Here is an 18401-nt window from a genome sequence, read left to right as displayed (position 1 = left end):
GAGCGGGGGGTGCTAGTCATCAACTCTGTTCCTATAACACTGACGTGCTACAGGGGGAAGCCACGAGAGTCCTCAGCTGCCACCTGATCGTGCAAGGCTGGGGACCACTCTGGAGGCCACGGCTGGGCAAGACGGACAAGCACATGTGCCTGTTCACGCAAAACCATTTTCAGACTGGAAGCTCCCAGGAAGCAGAAGCTAACCTCAACAGACTCCAAAGTGTGTCCAGGACCCTGACAACGGAAGAGCTAAGTGAGTGGTTTCTCAGGGATGATGTACGATACAGACAAGACAGAACGCTACGCTCCTTACATTTCTCCTGGGCCACGGGGAGGAAATGTCTGAAGCACTCCAAGTACCTAAAAATAGACTACCCCCTCTCCTAAGATGAAAATCCATTATTTCAATCAACAAGAACTTAATTTGTTTGTAATTTTTTTTTTTAAACAAAACCACAATATACCACAAATCCCTCAGGGACTTACCAGCCGTGAGGTTAACAACTGAAGCCGTTCCAGCCGTGATCGCATCAACTTGAGAATGGATTTCGTGTTTAGATTCGTCGACTTTGTTCTGAACCCACACCCTGGACGCCTGCAAAGCCAGACAACAGCATGACACAATCACAGCCCAGAGTTACCCAGGAGACCAGAGAAGCCCTGTCATAGAAAGCAAGAGCAGTATTTTGGCTGTACTTTTATTGGAGACAGTCTCACTTTGTCATCCTTGGTAGAGTGCTGTGGTATCATAGCTCACCGCAACCTCAAACTTGTGGGTTCAAGCAATTCTCTTGCCTCGGCCTTCTGAGTAGCTGGGACTACAGGCCTGGCTATTTTTAGAGATGGGGGTCTCACTCTGGTTCAGGCTGGGGTCCAACTCCTGAGCTCAAGCCATCCACCCACCTGGGCCTCCCACAGTGCTGGAATTACAGGTGTGAGTCACCACACCTGACTCCTGGCTACACTATTCTTACTGCGCTGGCTCTCACAGGGCCCTTAAGTCATCTTAAACAATATCATTTAGAGGCCTCTTGCTAACTCAGAGATGCTGAAGGGCATGGAAATCCTCCCTCCTTGTGTCTTAGACTACCTATGTTGTTTCTGTTTTTACCTTTGAAGAACTTAGGAAGAAAAATTCTCTGTGGCCCTATTTACTTAAATGCAACTGAAAAAGAATGAGAAGAATCAGTGCCTCCACTGAAGATCAGCACTAACAGTTGTCGCTAATTTTCACCTTGCTTTTTTGTTTTGGCTGGGGCCAGGTTTGAACCCGCCACCTCCGGTCTATGGGACCAGGGCCCTACTCCTTGAGCCAAAGGCACCGCCCTTTTCACCTGAGAACAGGGTTAGAATTAGGGTGTTTCAGTTCACAAGTGTTCTCTGTCGATGCCAGAAGTGTCTCTTGTTTACAACATGAATTGCCTTTCCTGGCAAGGCTGGGGATGGGTTGAGACTTCTGTTCTGGATCCACTTCCGTAGCTCACAAGTGATACAATTTGTCATATTATGTCCAAGTCCTGTACCTCAAATTTCTTCTACTATAGGAATTCAACCTTTTTAAAAACCCTTTCCAGTTCTCATATTTCATGTTTATTTCAACCTATACATAGTAAAAAGCAAATCTTGATGTTGTGGCATTTCAGGATGTGGCTAACAAATGATCGTTTTTGTTGATAATGTTGACCTTGTAGTAAGGTGATGACCTGCTTCCCAAAACATATTCAAAATATTGACCTAGACTGGGGAATGTCTAGTGCTAATAATATTTTATTGCATTCTAATTCTCTGAAAACTGGTGAGGCAGGAATGTTTTAAAACACCACCTCACAATTGTACTGCCTATGGGAGTCTGCCAGACAGTTTTACCCTGAAGTTCCCCAAAGCAAAATGTTTACTGATTTCAGGTTCTCTTCGTAGAAACAGCACTGAGGAGACCAGCAAACTCCATGCACACAAATATGCCAAGGAAAAACCCAGGATTCAGGGAGAATTTGAAGGCAGTTACCCTGAACAAGGCTACAGGCTGTATCGTTGTTCTGGTCCCTATGAGGCATACCAGTCAGTCCTACAGCAGTGGTTTTCCACCCTGACTATCCCTAAGAATCATCTGGAAAAATTAAAACCCTTAAGGCCAGCCCCATAGTGGCATCAACTTATTTAGTCTGAACTGGGGCCTCAGGCTTTGTTTTTGAAGCTCCTCAGGTGACTCTAATGTGCAAGGCAAAATTGAGAAAGATAGGTACCCAGCACAGCTCAAACGTTACCCAACTTATGCCCCACATTCCATTATTGGAATGGTAGTGACGTGGGAATTATTTATAGCCTACCGCTCAAGGTCATTCCCAAGTTCTGATTTTTCACACACGTCTGTCTCCTGAGGGTACGTATCTGTTACCACGTAGTAGACAGAGTCAGTCACTGCTGCTGATACTGACATGCTGGGAGCTTGTCAGAAAGTTATGCAAAAAATTCAAAAATGTGTTGTGCACACGAAGCTGCTGAGGACCTCGCTAAAATGCAGATTCTGAGTCAGTAGGTTGGGGCAAGGTTTAAGATTTTGCACCTCTCACAATATCTCCGGTATTGCCAATGCTGCTGGCCCATGGACCATGATCTAAGTCTTAAGGAGTTAGGTGATCTGAGGCAGCAGCTGCAGCGGTTCTCAACCTATGGGTCACGACCCCTTTTTAACAATGAAAATACACTGCGGTATTAAGAAGGTTGAGAACCACTGAGTTACATGGAAGCCAATTCCCCTGGCCACCAAAAAGCTCTATCATAGTCACCCGGTGGTTCTCAAAGCATGGCGCCCACAGGCAGCATCAGCATCACCTGAGACCTTGGAAATACAAATTCTCAGGCCTCTCCTGGATATACTGAGTTGGATAAAACAGGGAGAAGGACAAGCTGTGTGTTTTAACAAGCCCTGCAGGTGATTCTGATGCACGGTAAAGTTTGAGAACCACAGGCAGTAATAATAACAAAAACAATGCTATTGAGCACTATGTACTAGGTACTGTGCTAAGCACTCTACACGTGATCAGCCACTGAGTCTTCACAACAAGCCTATTGACAGATGACAAAGTGGAGGCTTAGAAAGGGTAAGTGGCCCAGATTCACGTAGCCAGTGAGTACTGGAGCTGGGATGTAAGCCCAGACCACATTAGTCTAGGGCTCAAGTTCTCAGCCCTCCTGTGGTACTGCCAGCAGCCTGTAGCACCCTATGATTCTCTCCTGTGTGTGTGTATTGAGGGAGACTCAGTATCTTGGGAAAAAAGGGTCCACCTCACCTAGCTGGAGAAAGAGATCCATCTAGTTGAATGCAGAGTGCAGAGCCCTGTTTTTTGCCAGGGCAGAGCTGTGGAACAAAGACCACTGAAGAATATTTACCATATCCTGGCCGAGAGGTGGCAGTGAGTCGAGCTCGCCGAGGTCCTCCTGGGCCTGCTGGACGGCATGCATGCTCGTGTTGATGGTCCCCATAAGGGCCTGCTGGGCTGAGGTCTGCAAGGGCAGATGAACACAACGCAGTCAGACCACACCCCCAGAGCTAATGGGGCCCTTTGTGCAGAACAGGGAAAAACAGAACTAAGAGCTCAAGACAAAGCAGCCCAGGCTGATTTCATCAGCGCCTGAACCATCTCTCACTTCAACCTGGAGGCCAGAAATAGATATTGCATTATATTAATAGAATACAAAATGAAGGTGATTGCAATAGAGGGATTATAATCATGAGCACGTGGAGAGCTTAATTAGCTGTGACGAAGGCTCAGAAGAGTCCTTGCAGGGGAACTAAGGGGATCCCATCCTTGAGTACTGAGGACTAAAGATCTCATGCACAGCAAATACGTGAGTGTTAAAAGAGAACACTCCTTGATAAATATTTAAGGATCCCACCCAAACCTACAGTTCACCTGCTTTTTGCAGAGTCAAATTATTTCTGAGCTTGGAGGCTCTTACGTGTTAAAAAGTTCTTGCCCAATAGCAAGGGATATCCCAAGACAGGCCTCAGGGAGGCCCTGAGACAGAACAGCACAGGGGAACAAAATCATGGCCCCTGGAGTGAAATGTTGTGATCACTGTGCACCTGGCCGACCTCTCCGATTCTCTAAGGGGTACCTGGACCGATCTGCTTGATGCTGCCAGGGTAGGGCAAGGAAACAGGGCTCTGTCCCTGCATCAAAGTCACATTGAGAGGTCCCCAATTCTCCAACCTCAGAGGATATTTCTGGTTCCAGACAGGCAATGATCCAAAGCAGAGCTAGAAAGTGCCCCCCCCCCCACACCCCAGGCAGCGCACTAATGAGCAGGGTACACACACAGGAGCCTCACCAGTGGTGGCATGTGGCCTCGGTGCATCTGCCCAACCATGACCTGCTGTTGCGGCGAGGGCATGCTGCCAACGTTGAAGGTCTCCGGCCCACTGGAGCCCGAGCGCATCACGGCCGGCAGCGCCACTGAGCCATGCTCTGCCTTCCCGGTTCGGTTGAACTGTTGCTGCAAGATGGTGGACCTGCAGGCGAGGCAGCTAGGTCAGCTGCGTGGAGTATGACAGGACACCACGGATGTCACATATGTTCACTGCTTTGCGCCGTGGAGGTCGATTCAAAGCAACACACACAGATGGAGAATTGGGAATGAAGACGCAGCACTAAAATGCTCAGAGGAAGAACCCTGAGGTGCCTCTTGTTACCATCAGTAATGCCCATAATGACTCCCAATTTATCCATTTAATAGGTTCACAGTATTATGCCATTAGTTTGTCCTTATAATACAGAAAACAGATTTCCTGTAATAATGATGCTCCATATTTAACTGAAGGTTAAATGGAGCTGAGATTTGAGTTCAGGAGTCTGGCTCCAGAGTCCATGTCCCTAATCACGCCTCACAGCAGGTCAGACAGGAAGGGCATGCGGCAAGTTCTTTACAGACAATTCCTCCTCCGCTGGCTGTACCCCCAGCGCCTCCCCGTAACAGGGCCAGAATCAAACTGAAGTTCACTCTCCAGCTTTTTGATAATGACCCAATTTGTGAGATTTACATCAAAAGTACAGAATAGGACTCACGAATACTCACTTCCCCTCAAGATGGAGTTAAACACCACATCCTATTCAATGACATCCTCACAAGATACCACGACACTGATGCTGTTGACCAGGGGAACACACTTGGACAGGCAAGACTGGACTACGTCACCTGCTGGCACATTCTCTGACTGATGCACTTCAGAGCAGCAGGCCTGAGCTGGCAGGGGAATCCTGCTCATCTACTAACAGGACAGTTCTCCAGCACTCTCAACAATACTTACTTTTTTGGGGAAACAGACTCTTCTAACATTGTTGATTCCTCATCGCCTTCTAGTCCAAATCTGTCTTTACTTTGTTTCTGGGGGGAAAAATGCAAAAAAAAAAAAAAAAAAAGAAAGAAAGAAAAGAAAAAAAACAAGATGCAAAAATAAATAACAATTAGCCGGTTTTAACACAAGGACTTTTGAAAAGATATTTTGAAGGAACACAAGCAAAAATGTTACGGTTCATCCCAAATTTCTTGTCTTGGGTATTTAATAAGTGATGGGTAAGCAGAAGCATAATAAAGAGAAATACATTATTTAATATATGGATATATGTCTTCTGTATGTATTTCACAGACAAGTTTATCTTGTAAAAATATCAATGCACATATTAACATCTTATTAGAACTTGGCTATTTGAAAGAGTTGTATCTTAAAGCCCTGGGAAATCTGTTTTTCTGTACTCCACTATGGAATATAACCCCATCACATTTGGCTGGGGGTGGGGGGAAACCCCACGGAAACTATGATGAACATTTTCAGCCCTTCAATCTGAAGAGCAGTACACAGCTCCCTGGGAGAAAGGTGCTCAGGGATAAGCCTGTCCCATTCATTAGCTAAGTGACACACTGCTGCTCATTACCTGCCAGTAAAATGATACAAATGTGTGCTACGGCAACATCAGAAATTCTCACAGGATCCGAGATCAAAGATCTCAAAGAGAAGCAATCTAATGCCAAAGATTAAATTAGCAAATGAAATATTTCAAGTAAGGGTTTTTATTTCAAGATGACCACATCATCTGAACAAGCCTTTTTTTAAAGCAGTCTCGCTTTTCCACTTCGCATTCAGCACAAAATACCTTTTTGAGGATGATGTCAATGTAGCCAGCAATAAGCTGGGATATCTGCTCTCCCTCTGTGGTTTGTACTGAATAGTAGCTTTCCTGATACTCCCCAAAATCCTGAAAAAAAAACAAAACAAACAAACAAACAAAAAAAACAGAATGGGAAGAAATACAGCTGTATCAGATATATCAGAAGTTGTAAAGCCTGAGAAATTCAGTTCAGGAACAGTGTAACATAGATTCATTTTTCCCTGCTCCTCCCCTCTAAATACAACTGAAAATCTTAAAATTTATTCTATAATGGTAAAAGGGCTCTTTAAAACCAGAACAATGAACTGGCTAGGGGTCTTAAGACTTGAAAAACCACCATGAAATGAGTTCTTGATTTTTCTTGCCTATCCCATACAGGCCTGAACATTAGAACCTTCGGCAGACAGCTCCTGAAAAGCCTTCTCTCTGGCCTAAGGACCAGGAGAGGAGAAGCCCAATGCAGATGTAATTGGGAACCCCAATTCCAGCTCAACAATTTAGTTGGCATTTATAGGCAGCTGCAAAGCAGTGAAACACCAGCCAGGGGTATGGAACCTGTAGCAGTCTCAAAGCCACATGAGGCCCTCTGGATTCCCAAGTGCAGTCCCTTGACTGAGTCCGAACTCCATAAAACAAATCCCTTTATTAAAATGATTTGTCCTGAAAATTCAGATTCAGTACAAAGGTCACACTCAGAAATCCAGAAGGCCATAGGTTCTTTACCCCTACGAGACCATCTCAGGCCTTCTTCCACAGCCCAGGCAGATGGGCGGTCTGATCCTTTTGCAGCCAAGTGAAGCCCTGTGTCTCCCTGCCCTCTGCCCAGTGGCTTCTGCCTCCTCTCAATAAGGTCATCCAGCAATATCAGGCAGCCCAAGGAAGTGCCTTCCGCCCTCACAGCCAGAACCAACAGGGTTTGCACACAAGCCCCAGCAGTGGCAAAAGAACAAAGCAGGCCAGAATAGCACTGCAAAGGCTCAGAAAATGAAACTGTCATTGCAACTAAATCCCACAAAAGTAAGGCAGAATACTACACACTAAATGTGAACCAAGTGGCTACTGCTAAAATAGAAGGTTTAAGTAAGATCACGAGTATCCTAACATAATACAAGACGTCTGTGACATAATAAAAAAATTCATATCAAGAACCAGAACAACCACAATAAAAAGGAGAAAAGGCAATTAACTGAAGCCAATACTAAAACCAATCAGATACTAGAATTATCTGGCAAGGATTATAAAGCATCCATCATGAAAATCCTTCAACTAATCAATATCAAATTCTCCTGAAACACATAAAAAAGTTTCAACAAAGCAACATAAACCATAAAAAAGAACCAAATGGAAATTATACCAATGAAAAATGCAATAACCAAAATGAAAAAAACCCATAGGATAGACCAACGTGGAGATAACAGGGGACAGAATCGGCAGACTTAAAACCAGATCACTAGAATTTAGTCACTCAGTAGAGAGAAAATTTAGTCACAGTAGAGAGAAAACAAGACTAAAAATAAGACTAAAAAACAAACAGACTTCAGAGATCTGTGGGATGAGAACAAAAGATCTAATATTAATATCATCAGAATTACAGAGGGAACAGTATGGGACCCCCCCCAAAAAAAAAGTAGTTGAAAAAACAATGACTGAAAATTTCTCAACATCAATGAAAGACATAAGCCTACAAATCAAGAAGCTGAGCAAACTACAAATAGAACAACCCTTAAGAAACCCACATCAAGAATTTTGAAAACTAGAGATAAATCTTAAAAACAGCCAGAGGAAAAAATGACACATTACTTATAAATGAACACCAACTTGAATGACAGCAAATTTCTCTTCTGAAACAATGGAAGAGAAAAGAAATGGCATGACATTTTTCATGTGCGAAAAGAACTGTCAATCCCAAATGCTACAGCCAGCAAAATTATCCTTCATGAATGAGGGAAATAGAAACATTCTCAGGGAAAGGAAGCACTAAAAGAATTTGTTGGGCGGCGCCTGTGGCTCAGTGAGTAGGGCGCCGGCCCCATATGCCGAGGGTGGCAGGTTCAAACCCGGCCCCGGCCAAACTGCAACAAAAAAATAGCCGGGCGTTGTGGCGGGCGCCTGTAGTCCCAGCTACTCGGGAGGCTGAGGCAGGAGAATCGTGTAAGCCCAGGAGTTGGAGGTTGCTGTGAGCTGTGTGACGCCACGGCACTCTACCGAGGGCCATAAAGTGAGACTCTGTCTCTACAAAAAAAAAAAAAAAAAAAGAATTTGTTGCTAGCTGACAAATCCTTAGGAATGGCTATTGGAAGCTCTCCAAATTCAAAGCCGTAACAGGAGAAGGCTGGGAACCCTTAAGAAGGAAAGAGCAACAATGGGAAAAACAGATGAAATAGGTGGAAATATAATAGACTACCATTCACCAAAAATAGTTTCTTTAATCATATTTTGTGTTTGAGACAAAAGTTATAAAACACCATCTTATGTGATGTTTAGTGTATGCAGAAGAAATATTTTAAAAATTATATTTGAAAATGGGGAGGGTAAAGAGACTTAAATGGAAATAAGGTTCCTAAATTTCACTTTAAGGGGTGAAACAGCAACACCAGTAGGTTGTAATTAATTTCACATGTACATTGTAATATGTAGAATTATTTAGAACGCTATACAAAATGATATATTCCAAAACATAACAAATCAAAATAGAGCTCTAAAAATTATTGAAGTAACCCAGAGGAGGGGAGAAAAAAAAAGGGGGGGGCAAAAAAAAGAAGGGACAAATAGAAAAAGAAATTAAAAAATGACAGACTTAGGCCTTAGCATACCAATAATTAGCTTAAATATAAATAGTCTACACCAATTAAAGACTAAGGTTGATAGGATGAGACGCTGTCTCCAAGAAACTCATTTCCAATATTAAAACATAAGATAAAGGTAGGTTGAAGGTAAAAGAAAGGGAAAAAATATATCATGCCAACTTTAATTTTAAAAAGTCATGGGTGGCTATATTAATATCAGCTAAAGTAGACTTGAGACAAAAAACAATTACTAAAACAAAACAACATTACATAAAGATAAAGCAGTATCTTTAGTAAGAAGATACAAGAATCTTAAATGTATAGCCATCAAACAACAAAGCTTCAAAATACATGAAGGAAAAACAGCTGAATGAAGAAATAGAAAAATCTACAATTAATGTTGAGAACGCTCAGCAATGGACAGAATCCCTACAGAGAACGTTAACAAGGATACAGAAGACTGGAACCACCATCAACTCACGGAGATCTCACAGGCATTTACAGGACCTGCTCTACCCCACAACAGTAGAATCTATATTCTTTTCAGGTACTCGTAGAACATTCACCAAAAATGATAATATCCTAGAATATAAAACAAACCTTAAAATTGTAAGAATTGAAATCACATAGAGTATGTTCTCTGACCACAAAGGAATCACACTAAAAACCTATAATAGAAAGCCAACAGGAAAACCTTTACACATGTGTGAACTAAATAAAGCCTAGGAATAGGAAAGAAAAAAATATTACAAATACTGAAATAGGGAGAAGAATTCATAGGTGTAAAGACTTGGAACACACACATACTCTCTCTATTTGTCATGACTTTGATACTAACCATTTTTTTTATCACCTTCATCTCCTTTAAGCCTAGCAATTTTGTAGAAGAGGTATTACTCTCACCATTTTAAAACTGAGTTAATTAAGGCCCAGAGAAGAGAGGTAAAACATGAGTGAGGTCACAAGAGCTGGGAATGACAAAATGGGGTTTCTCATACTTTCCCAAAGTCTGTTATTTCCCCTATATATTATGCTGCCTTTTAGGTGGGCTGGGAAAACACTACTCAGCGAGATGCCACAGTTCTTAGAAATGTCTAAAAACAGCTAAAGATAAAGGTGGGGCCCTTGTGTGGGCAATGGAGTGTTAGAAAGTTTCCTTTCAGGATGTGCTAAAGATGTCACCAGGAGCACAGAACTGAGAATCGCCCTGCTGGCGATTTCCTAGTTGATGAACTAGAGGCAGCCTTAGATAAATAGAGGAAGTGGTGGCCATGGAAACTCAGGCTTGCTGGCCTATCCCACTGCTGGACCAGTCCCCCTCCCTACCCAGGACTCACACCATCTATGCCAGTCCATCTAGACCCCAAAGACCAGAGAAACCCAGTGGGCAAGAACCTGGTCTTTCTCCTGACCCACATTATCAGCCAAGGCCATGCTAGTCCCCTCACTGCCCTCTGCCAGTTCCTACCAGTGTGAAGCTCTTGGGCGAGGCTGCCCAGCGCTTGACCGTGGTCAGAGGCCACTCCTGCAGCACTTCCTTGGTCTTCTCATCCACCCGCATCACTGAGTCTTTGGTGATCCCCAGGAGGCGAGGCACGAGCTTGTTCTTGCCTTTCATCTTTTCCTGAAACAGAAGATATCAAGGGTCAGTGTTCTTCCTCTGAAAACATCTGATTCTGTTAAGGTGTCAGGGACTTTACAATGTTTTATCTTTATTCAACCTACATATGCTGTGCTTCAAAACAGGCAGGGCTATTAGAAAACCAAGGTTTTCTAATTAAAGGGATGGGAGTTAAAACAGAGACATTGGAAGAGTGGAAAGATCCACAAAGGTTTGCTTCCTGGAAAGAGACTGTGGAGGGTGTGGGAGAGGTTGCTCCAAAATCAGGAATGAGATAGAACTGAAAAGACACCCAGGGAAAAAAGCAGCAGCTCGAGTGAATTCCAAGTATTACCAATCCCTGTAGCTAGCTCGGTGAGCAGAAGAGAGTTAATCCTGGGGAGCAGAAAAGGAGAGTTAATCTGTAACTTAAAATTAACTAAAACTCTGCCGAAGAATCTTTTCATTATGAGGAAATAACAGGTGGGAGGCCTAAACTGCTATTCTCAGGGGAATACATGTTTGCTCCCTATCTCTCTCTCATACACACACCCTGAATATAATCTGTATATGTGGGTGTATGTACACACACCCAACACAGGGTAACACTTACAGCTGGGCTGGAAAAAGTTAAAATATATACTTAATACACAGCATCCATTAATCCTCAGAGTATCTCCAAAACATTGGTAACATCACCAGTTTTCACTTTGCAAATGAAGAGACCATTGATGCACGCAAGGCCCACAGTGGGGACTGGTAAAGCCATAATCTGAACACATATTTGAGTAGCTCAAAAAGATCTGATTCCAAATGCAGACTGTTCACCACAGTTTACTGTCTTCTGTTGGAAATGAAAAGATAAAAGGCCATACACACCAGCCATGGGTATTTCATAAACCCTCAGACAGCGCACACCCCCAGCTTCCTCGCGGGAGAACACAGTGGGATCAGGAATCTGTGAACCTCAAATCTTAAAACACAAAGAGTCAAACTCATTTCAAAACGTGGCCAGTTCCACAACGGAGGAAATCGATGCAGGGCAGACAATGCTAGTTAATCTAATTCAGCTTCAAGGGCCACACGGAGATTTAGGTTCAAAGGTTCTGGGTACCTAATTTAGTCACACAGGGTTGGCTCAAGCCCTGCAGCTGATATCCAGGAAGGGGATCAGAGATAAAATATGGTTTGCAGCTGTTCCCCTCTGCAAGGGGCTGTGGGGTGCAGGAACACATTCTTGTGACAGATTGCCCTAATTCTTGTCAACATCATTGCAGACTGGGAGAAGAAACCACAGTGAACAAACTCAGAGCGGACATTCCATCAGCAGTATCGATTGGGGAAAAGATGGGTAGGGAACTCAAAAAAATACCGAAACTGGCAAAAGAGACCAGCATCAAGGATAAAATTATTTCAGTGCCTACCCACAAAACTTAGAGCAGATGGAGAAAGTTAAAAGAGCAAACAGCTCAGCTCTGTGACAGTAATGCCAGGTCCTCCCTGCGGCAGAGACGTCCTTGGTAGCAGAGATGTCAGGAGAAGACCACAAGATAAGGCTCCCTCTTTCCTTCCTATGCCTGGAATCTCAGTCCACACCTCACCACTCCTTTCCAAACTTCCATCCTTCAACTGCACAGCCCAGCACCCCTTTATCTCCAGTAAACAAAAGCAGGCTGTGATATACTCACACTCTCAAAAAGACTGTAGCTATGACTTTTGCCAGCTATCTAGTAACTTCTCTCTTGAGGTGGTCCTGATTAAGCTGATTTTGTTTGAAGATGGTTATCACTTGCATCATTCAGAGGCAAGAGAAGGGAAGCATTCTGCCAAGAATGCTTATCTGTTAATAAGCCCAGCTCCTCCTCTTTCAAATATCTCAGCCCTTCTGTGAGCTGAGCCCTGGTGGCCAGGTGTGAACCAGCCTGTTGTTGGCTGGCCCTTCTAACATGTGTGGAGATTGGCTGATGCTTACATCACCTGTGCTTCACATGTGAGATTCAGAATTCAAAGGTGAGGCGGTGTGTGTGTGCAAGTGGACTAAGCTTTTGAGTTTTGGCTCCTCACTTCAACAGAACCTAGACCCAAAGTGTCCTCCCTGTGATCCAGCTGAGCCACCAGACCAGTGTTTTTTGACTTTTTATCTCATAGCACACTTGAACCTATAAACTTGCACAGCAAACTTAAAGTATGCTGATCAAAAACACGAGTAAAAGAAAGAATATACTTACTGTGATTTGAAGAACTTCCTTCAAAAATAATTAATGATCTTTAAAAATTTTCACACCAGTGAAAATCACTGCACTAGAGTTACGCATTGATTAGCCAAAGGGCTGGCTTGTGTACTTTGCTTTGTATTCCGTATAATTATTCTTTTTACTATGATTTAATAATAATAATTTTAAAAAAATTATTCTTTTTATGGGCATGTGTGGCAGAAAGGGATGGCTGCTCAGGACCCAAACTGGGTGTTAAAGACCCCGCTTGTTGGGCATTTCTCTCTCTGAAAACCACTGGCAATCCCTTTGACTTAACTCGCAATTTTGAAATGCTCTCAATGTCCTCTGTGATATTTTTACAGTTCCATAGAGGAAGAGGGTCACATTCCCACTTCAAGGCTCTGGCTATGACTATGACTATAGGGACATTTCAAAGGCAAATTTAGAAGGAAGAAGGGTTACACAAGAACTTTCTAGAATGAAACAAGATCCTATGCAGGTCAAGGGAAATGCCTTACCATTGCTTACAAGGCTTTGAGGCAGCAGATCACAATAAAACACAAAAAAAGTCAATGAAAGAAGAAGAATGGAGACTATAGATGTTATTGAGCTTTTGTATGAACCCACTCCCTTTTCTATATTACTTAATTTAAACCTCATAAAAAGTCACAATTTTATAGGTGAGCAAACTGAGGTTTAGAAATAGAAGGTAACGACAAGGTAAGGTAACTTATTTAAGGTCAGATTACTAAGTAGCAAGGGCAGGATCCAAACCCAGGTCTTTATTGTCAAAGCATATTGCTTAGCTGCTGAGGGAACCGCAGTCTAATGCTGCTCCCTGCCGCCTCATTATACGGCTTACAGACATTCTCTACATCCAGGTGGGCAAACCACAGCTGAGGCTAAGTCTAGTTTGTTGCCTAATTTTTTTTAATCCTTTGAGAGCTAATAATTTTCCAGTTTTTAATTTAAAAAAGGAATATTTCGTGACATGTAAAAATTATATGAAATTCAAATTCAGAATCCATAGATGAAGCTTTATAGGAATATAACCACAGCCATTCATTCACATATCATCCCTGGCTGCTCGCACACTACCAGGGCAAAGCTGGCTAGCACGGCTGGTAAGGCCTAAGATGTTTACTATCCGGCCTCTCAGGACCAAGAATTTGGGCAATGTGGGAATGGTTAAGTGACAAGGATAATCTAAAATATATCAAACACCTTATATTCTAGGCAGTTGCAGGCGTTCCACTTATTTACAAACATTAGCTCACTTAATCTTCATGAAATCTCAGTAAGGAATCATCATCCCATTGGTCAGATGAGGATGCTGAGATCTAGAGAGGTGAAGGATGTCCCTTAAGGTCACATACGTTTCTGGTATTTCTTACACAGGTATATGTTGTCACCCCGAATTTTAGGCCACCCTTCCTAACTCCAACATGGAAATACTTTCTATCATAACAACATAAAGTATAATACTATTAGGACAAAATGATCATAGACATGGAAGAAAATACGATGGAAATGGGTCTAACCATGAAACTAGCTCTCTAAGAATATCAGTGACTAATCTCAAGGCTGTGGGGCATGATTAAGTATGTTCAATATCGATACATAAGTGTTAAAGTATAATTTCACCAATTTATTTGGAGTTTCTAACAGAGGCTTACAAAGTAGTGAATGAGAAACTGAAATTATTCATTTTTCATTTACTTCTTAAATTATGCTAATGGCTCTCCTTCACAATTTAATGCAATGTTCACTTTGGGATATGAGAAATCTGTTACTGAAGCCTTTAAAAAATTTACTATCCTTTGAACATACAGTTTTGGAGGTTTTTTGGTGCCGTTCTGTATGTGATCTCTTTATCACATACTCCAAATGATTTTATTTTTATATATATGCTAAGGGATTATTTCGTGTGGTTGACTATGTCTTATCTATTTCCTTGGCAAATTTGATAACCTTAACAATAAATCTAAAAATTAAAATTATTCTGTACACATCGTTATAACATTACAAGATCTATATGCTGAAAATTACAGAATCAAGGAGGATCTCATACCATATTCATGGATGGAAAGGCTGAACACAGTAAAAATGTCACATCTCCCAAATTGATCTATAAATTCAATGCAATTCCTATTAAAATCCCAGAAAGGTTTTTTTTTGTAGATACAGGTAAGTTTGTTCTAAAGTGTATATGGAAAAGAAAAGACCTAAAATAGCTAAAAACAATTTTGCAAAAGAAGAAAAAAGTGAAAAGAGTAACTACCAGATGTTAAGCTTACTATATATCTAACATGATCAAGATAGTATGATTAGGGTGGGCACGTGGCTCACACCTATAATCCCAGTACGCCAGGATGAGAGCCACAGGCTGGGGTAGGTGGATTGCTTGAGCTCAGGTATTTGAGACCAGCCTGACCAAGACCCCGTCTGTACTAAAAATAGAAAAACTTGCCAGGCCTCATAGCAGGTCTCTGTAGTTCCAGCTGTTCTGGACACTGAGGCAAGAGGATCACTTGAGCTCAAGAGTTTGAAGTTTCAATGAGCTACGGTGATGCCAATGCACTCTACCCAGGGCAACAGAGTTAGACTGTCTCCCGCCCCCCAAAAGATAGCATGATTAGTAGCATAGATGCATAAAGCAGCAGAACAGAACAGAAAATCCAAAATAAACCCCAACAGATGTATTCAACTGACTTTTGAAACTGGCGCAAAAGTAATTCAATGGAGGAAGAATAGTCCTTTCAACAAATGATGTTAGAGCAACTTGGCTATGGTGATGGTTACATGGGTACGCATGTGATAAAATTGCATAGAATTAAACACACACACGAGTACATGTAAAAGCAGTGAACTCTGAGGAAGGTCTGTGGATTGTCCCCGTGTCATTGTCCTGGTTGTGATACTCTACTATAGTTACCATTAAAGGATACTTAATGAAGGGTACAGAAAACCTGTCTGCATTTTTTTAACACAGTTAATTTGAGAATATTTTCATCATATCAGTAAGGAACTGTGCACTTTTTTAGCCATCATTCCTCCCCATACCATGCTCCTAAAGATGTGCCTCTTCTGGACATTTCACATGAATGGTGTTTTGTGACTGACCTGTTTCACGTAGCATAATGTTTACCATGTTCATCCGGGTTGTGGCATGTACCAGTCCACTTCATTCCTTTTTTTATGGCTGAATAACATTGCATTGTACGGATATACTATGCATTGCAGATCTAGTCATCAGTTGATGAACATTGGTATTGTTGCCATTTTTTGGCTAAACACTGCTATACACATACACATTCAAGTTCCTGTTGGGACATATACTTTCAATTCTCTCTGGCGTGTGACACCCAGGAGTGGAAGTGTTGTATATATGGCATGTCTCTATTTAATCAACTGAGGAACTGATGATTTTCCAAAGCACCTGCATCATTTTACATTCCCACCAGCAGCGTGTGAGGGTTTCAATTTTTTTTTATTGTTGGGATTCATTGAGGGTACAATAAGTCAGGAGGGTTCCAATTTTTCATATCCTCACCAACACTTGTTATTATCTGACTTTTTGAGATTCTGTATTATTTTTACAACTTCCGGGGAGTCTATAATTTTTCAAAGTAGAAAGTCAAAGAATGATTTGGTGTATTTTGTTACAAGGTAATCATAGTGACAAGGAATAGTAATTTTATCTCTTCATTTCCTAAAGCATGATTTTTCCCCCCATCTTTATATCTTACTGCATTTCTCAGAACTTCCAAAACAATGTTAAAGGGTAATGACATGGGGAGCATGCTTGTTCTGATCCCAATTTTTATAGATTTCTTTACAGCATTTCTGTTAAATATAATACTGATGAGAGGTTTGAAACAAATACTCTATCATGTTGAGCACGTACACTTAAATTTCGGCATTTTAAAAACATTTTATGAAGATGTTAAATTTTATTGAACATCTTAGAGGTTTCATATATAATGTCACAGTATGTCATCGTATGTAACCTATTGATCTCATTTATATGGTTCATTGATTCATAATGAATCATTCCTAAATTTTCAGTTGCACCACTTTTAAAATAAGGAAAACTATAGTCCAGTAGATTATTTATTAAAAAACAATTATAAAATGGCTTACTAACGAGGACCACTGAGCAAAAAATAAAAGAAATGTGTGATTGGGCGGCGCCTGTAGCTCAAGGAGTAGGTCCCATATGCTGGAGGTGGCGGGTTCAAACCTAGCCCTGGCCAAAAAACAAACAAAAAAAGAAATGTGTGATTAATACTGCATGAAGTGAGAAAAATAAAATTAAGGAAAACCTGAATATCTAATACCCTGTTTCCCCAAAAATAAGACATCCTCCAAAAATAAGACCTACTTACAGGAAAGCTAAGACGTCCCCTGAAAATAAGACCTAGTGCATCTTTGGGAGCACACCTTAAAATCAGACACTGTCTTATTTTGGGGGAAACAGGGTATGTATATAAAAGTTGCAAGTGCTGCAACAGGAAGAAGGAAAGAAAACAAATCTCTACCACTTTCTTGTTTTGCCTTAAATAATTCTGTAATAAGAGATTTTGTCTGATTGAATCTAAGACCCTGCTATCATCAGAAGAAGCTCTACCTCTAATTAACCTACTGACCAACTGACGGGTTGTTCTTAGACTTGAAACTGTCCTTGGAGAATAAATTTATTTTTGTCTATAATTTGCTGTGCAATTTCTCTCCCTTTCTAATTACATATTGTTCTCTGTGTTATTTATGATCCTAAATTTGCTAACCTACCAGCAAGAGGCACAACATTTATTTTTTAAGCACATCCCTGAAACCAGACTGTGTGAAGCTAGATGGGATTCATGGGAGATGAGGTGAATGTAAGACACGAATTTCACACCACACAAAAACTCAAGAGAACAAGTGCAAACTGATGCTATGAACAGCGGACTTAGGCGCTGGCCAGACACTCTGGATATGAGAAACCAAGCTTAACAGCAAGGGCTTTCCCTGAAGAGAGAGAGGGCAGAGGTAAACACTCTCTCCACTGTGCCCAACTCACCTTCACCAAGAAAAAGGACACACCGTATGTGCGGAGGGACCGGGCGAGTTTGACGTACTTGACTTTGGCTTCTATTTCGCTCATCTCTCCACAGTTCTTATGCTCCTGCAAAAGTGACAGTAGGAGGGAACCATTACTGCAGCTCTGCCAGCAGGGAGCCACGGTAGGAGGTCGTTACAACCCGTGGAGTACACACAGGGGTATGAACCTCGGTAAGTGATGTTTGTGTCTGAGGCCCCCCCAGAACACAGGCTACTGCTGCTGACCAGGGAGAAGAGCACACAGAAAGCTCTCAACAGCACTGGGCTTTCAAACCAGAGTTTGAACCCCAACAGCCTACGTATTTTACAACTAAGCACCTGTGCAGTGTGGCAGGAACTGTAATCAGATTTTCAAAGCTAACAGTTCAGAGCCAACCCTTTAAATGACAGCTAGAGAAAACTGTTCTTCTCAGAAGAGGTCGCATTCTAACACTCATCCAAATACATCTTTTTCCAAAAAGCAGGGTAAATACATGCTTGTACATGACAGTACTCATTAACAAACCCGGGTAAAAAGTATGTTTTATACA

General features: G+C 41.8%; 1 protein-coding gene across 1 annotated transcript in view; it reads right to left on the bottom strand.

Moving 5' to 3' along the window:
- The window catches only part of TLN2 (talin 2), a 453366-nt gene that overhangs the window by 137150 nt on the left and 297815 nt on the right, over positions 1-18401 (bottom strand). Inside the window, exons 11-17 of the mRNA XM_053594602.1 lie at positions 17831-17935; positions 10421-10576; positions 6152-6253; positions 5308-5384; positions 4332-4512; positions 3390-3503; positions 486-594 (exon numbers count right to left, since the gene is read on the bottom strand). Of these exons, the coding sequence (XP_053450577.1) occupies positions 486-594; positions 3390-3503; positions 4332-4512; positions 5308-5384; positions 6152-6253; positions 10421-10576; positions 17831-17935 (844 nt within the window). The remainder of the gene's footprint in view (positions 1-485; positions 595-3389; positions 3504-4331; positions 4513-5307; positions 5385-6151; positions 6254-10420; positions 10577-17830; positions 17936-18401) is intronic.

The sequence above is a fragment of the Nycticebus coucang genome, chromosome 6 (genome assembly GCF_027406575.1).
Source record: "Nycticebus coucang isolate mNycCou1 chromosome 6, mNycCou1.pri, whole genome shotgun sequence".
Classification (NCBI taxonomy): Eukaryota; Metazoa; Chordata; class Mammalia; order Primates; family Lorisidae; genus Nycticebus; species Nycticebus coucang.
Note: the sequence above shows the minus strand (reverse complement) of the source record. Positions and strands in the feature narration are given on the sequence as shown.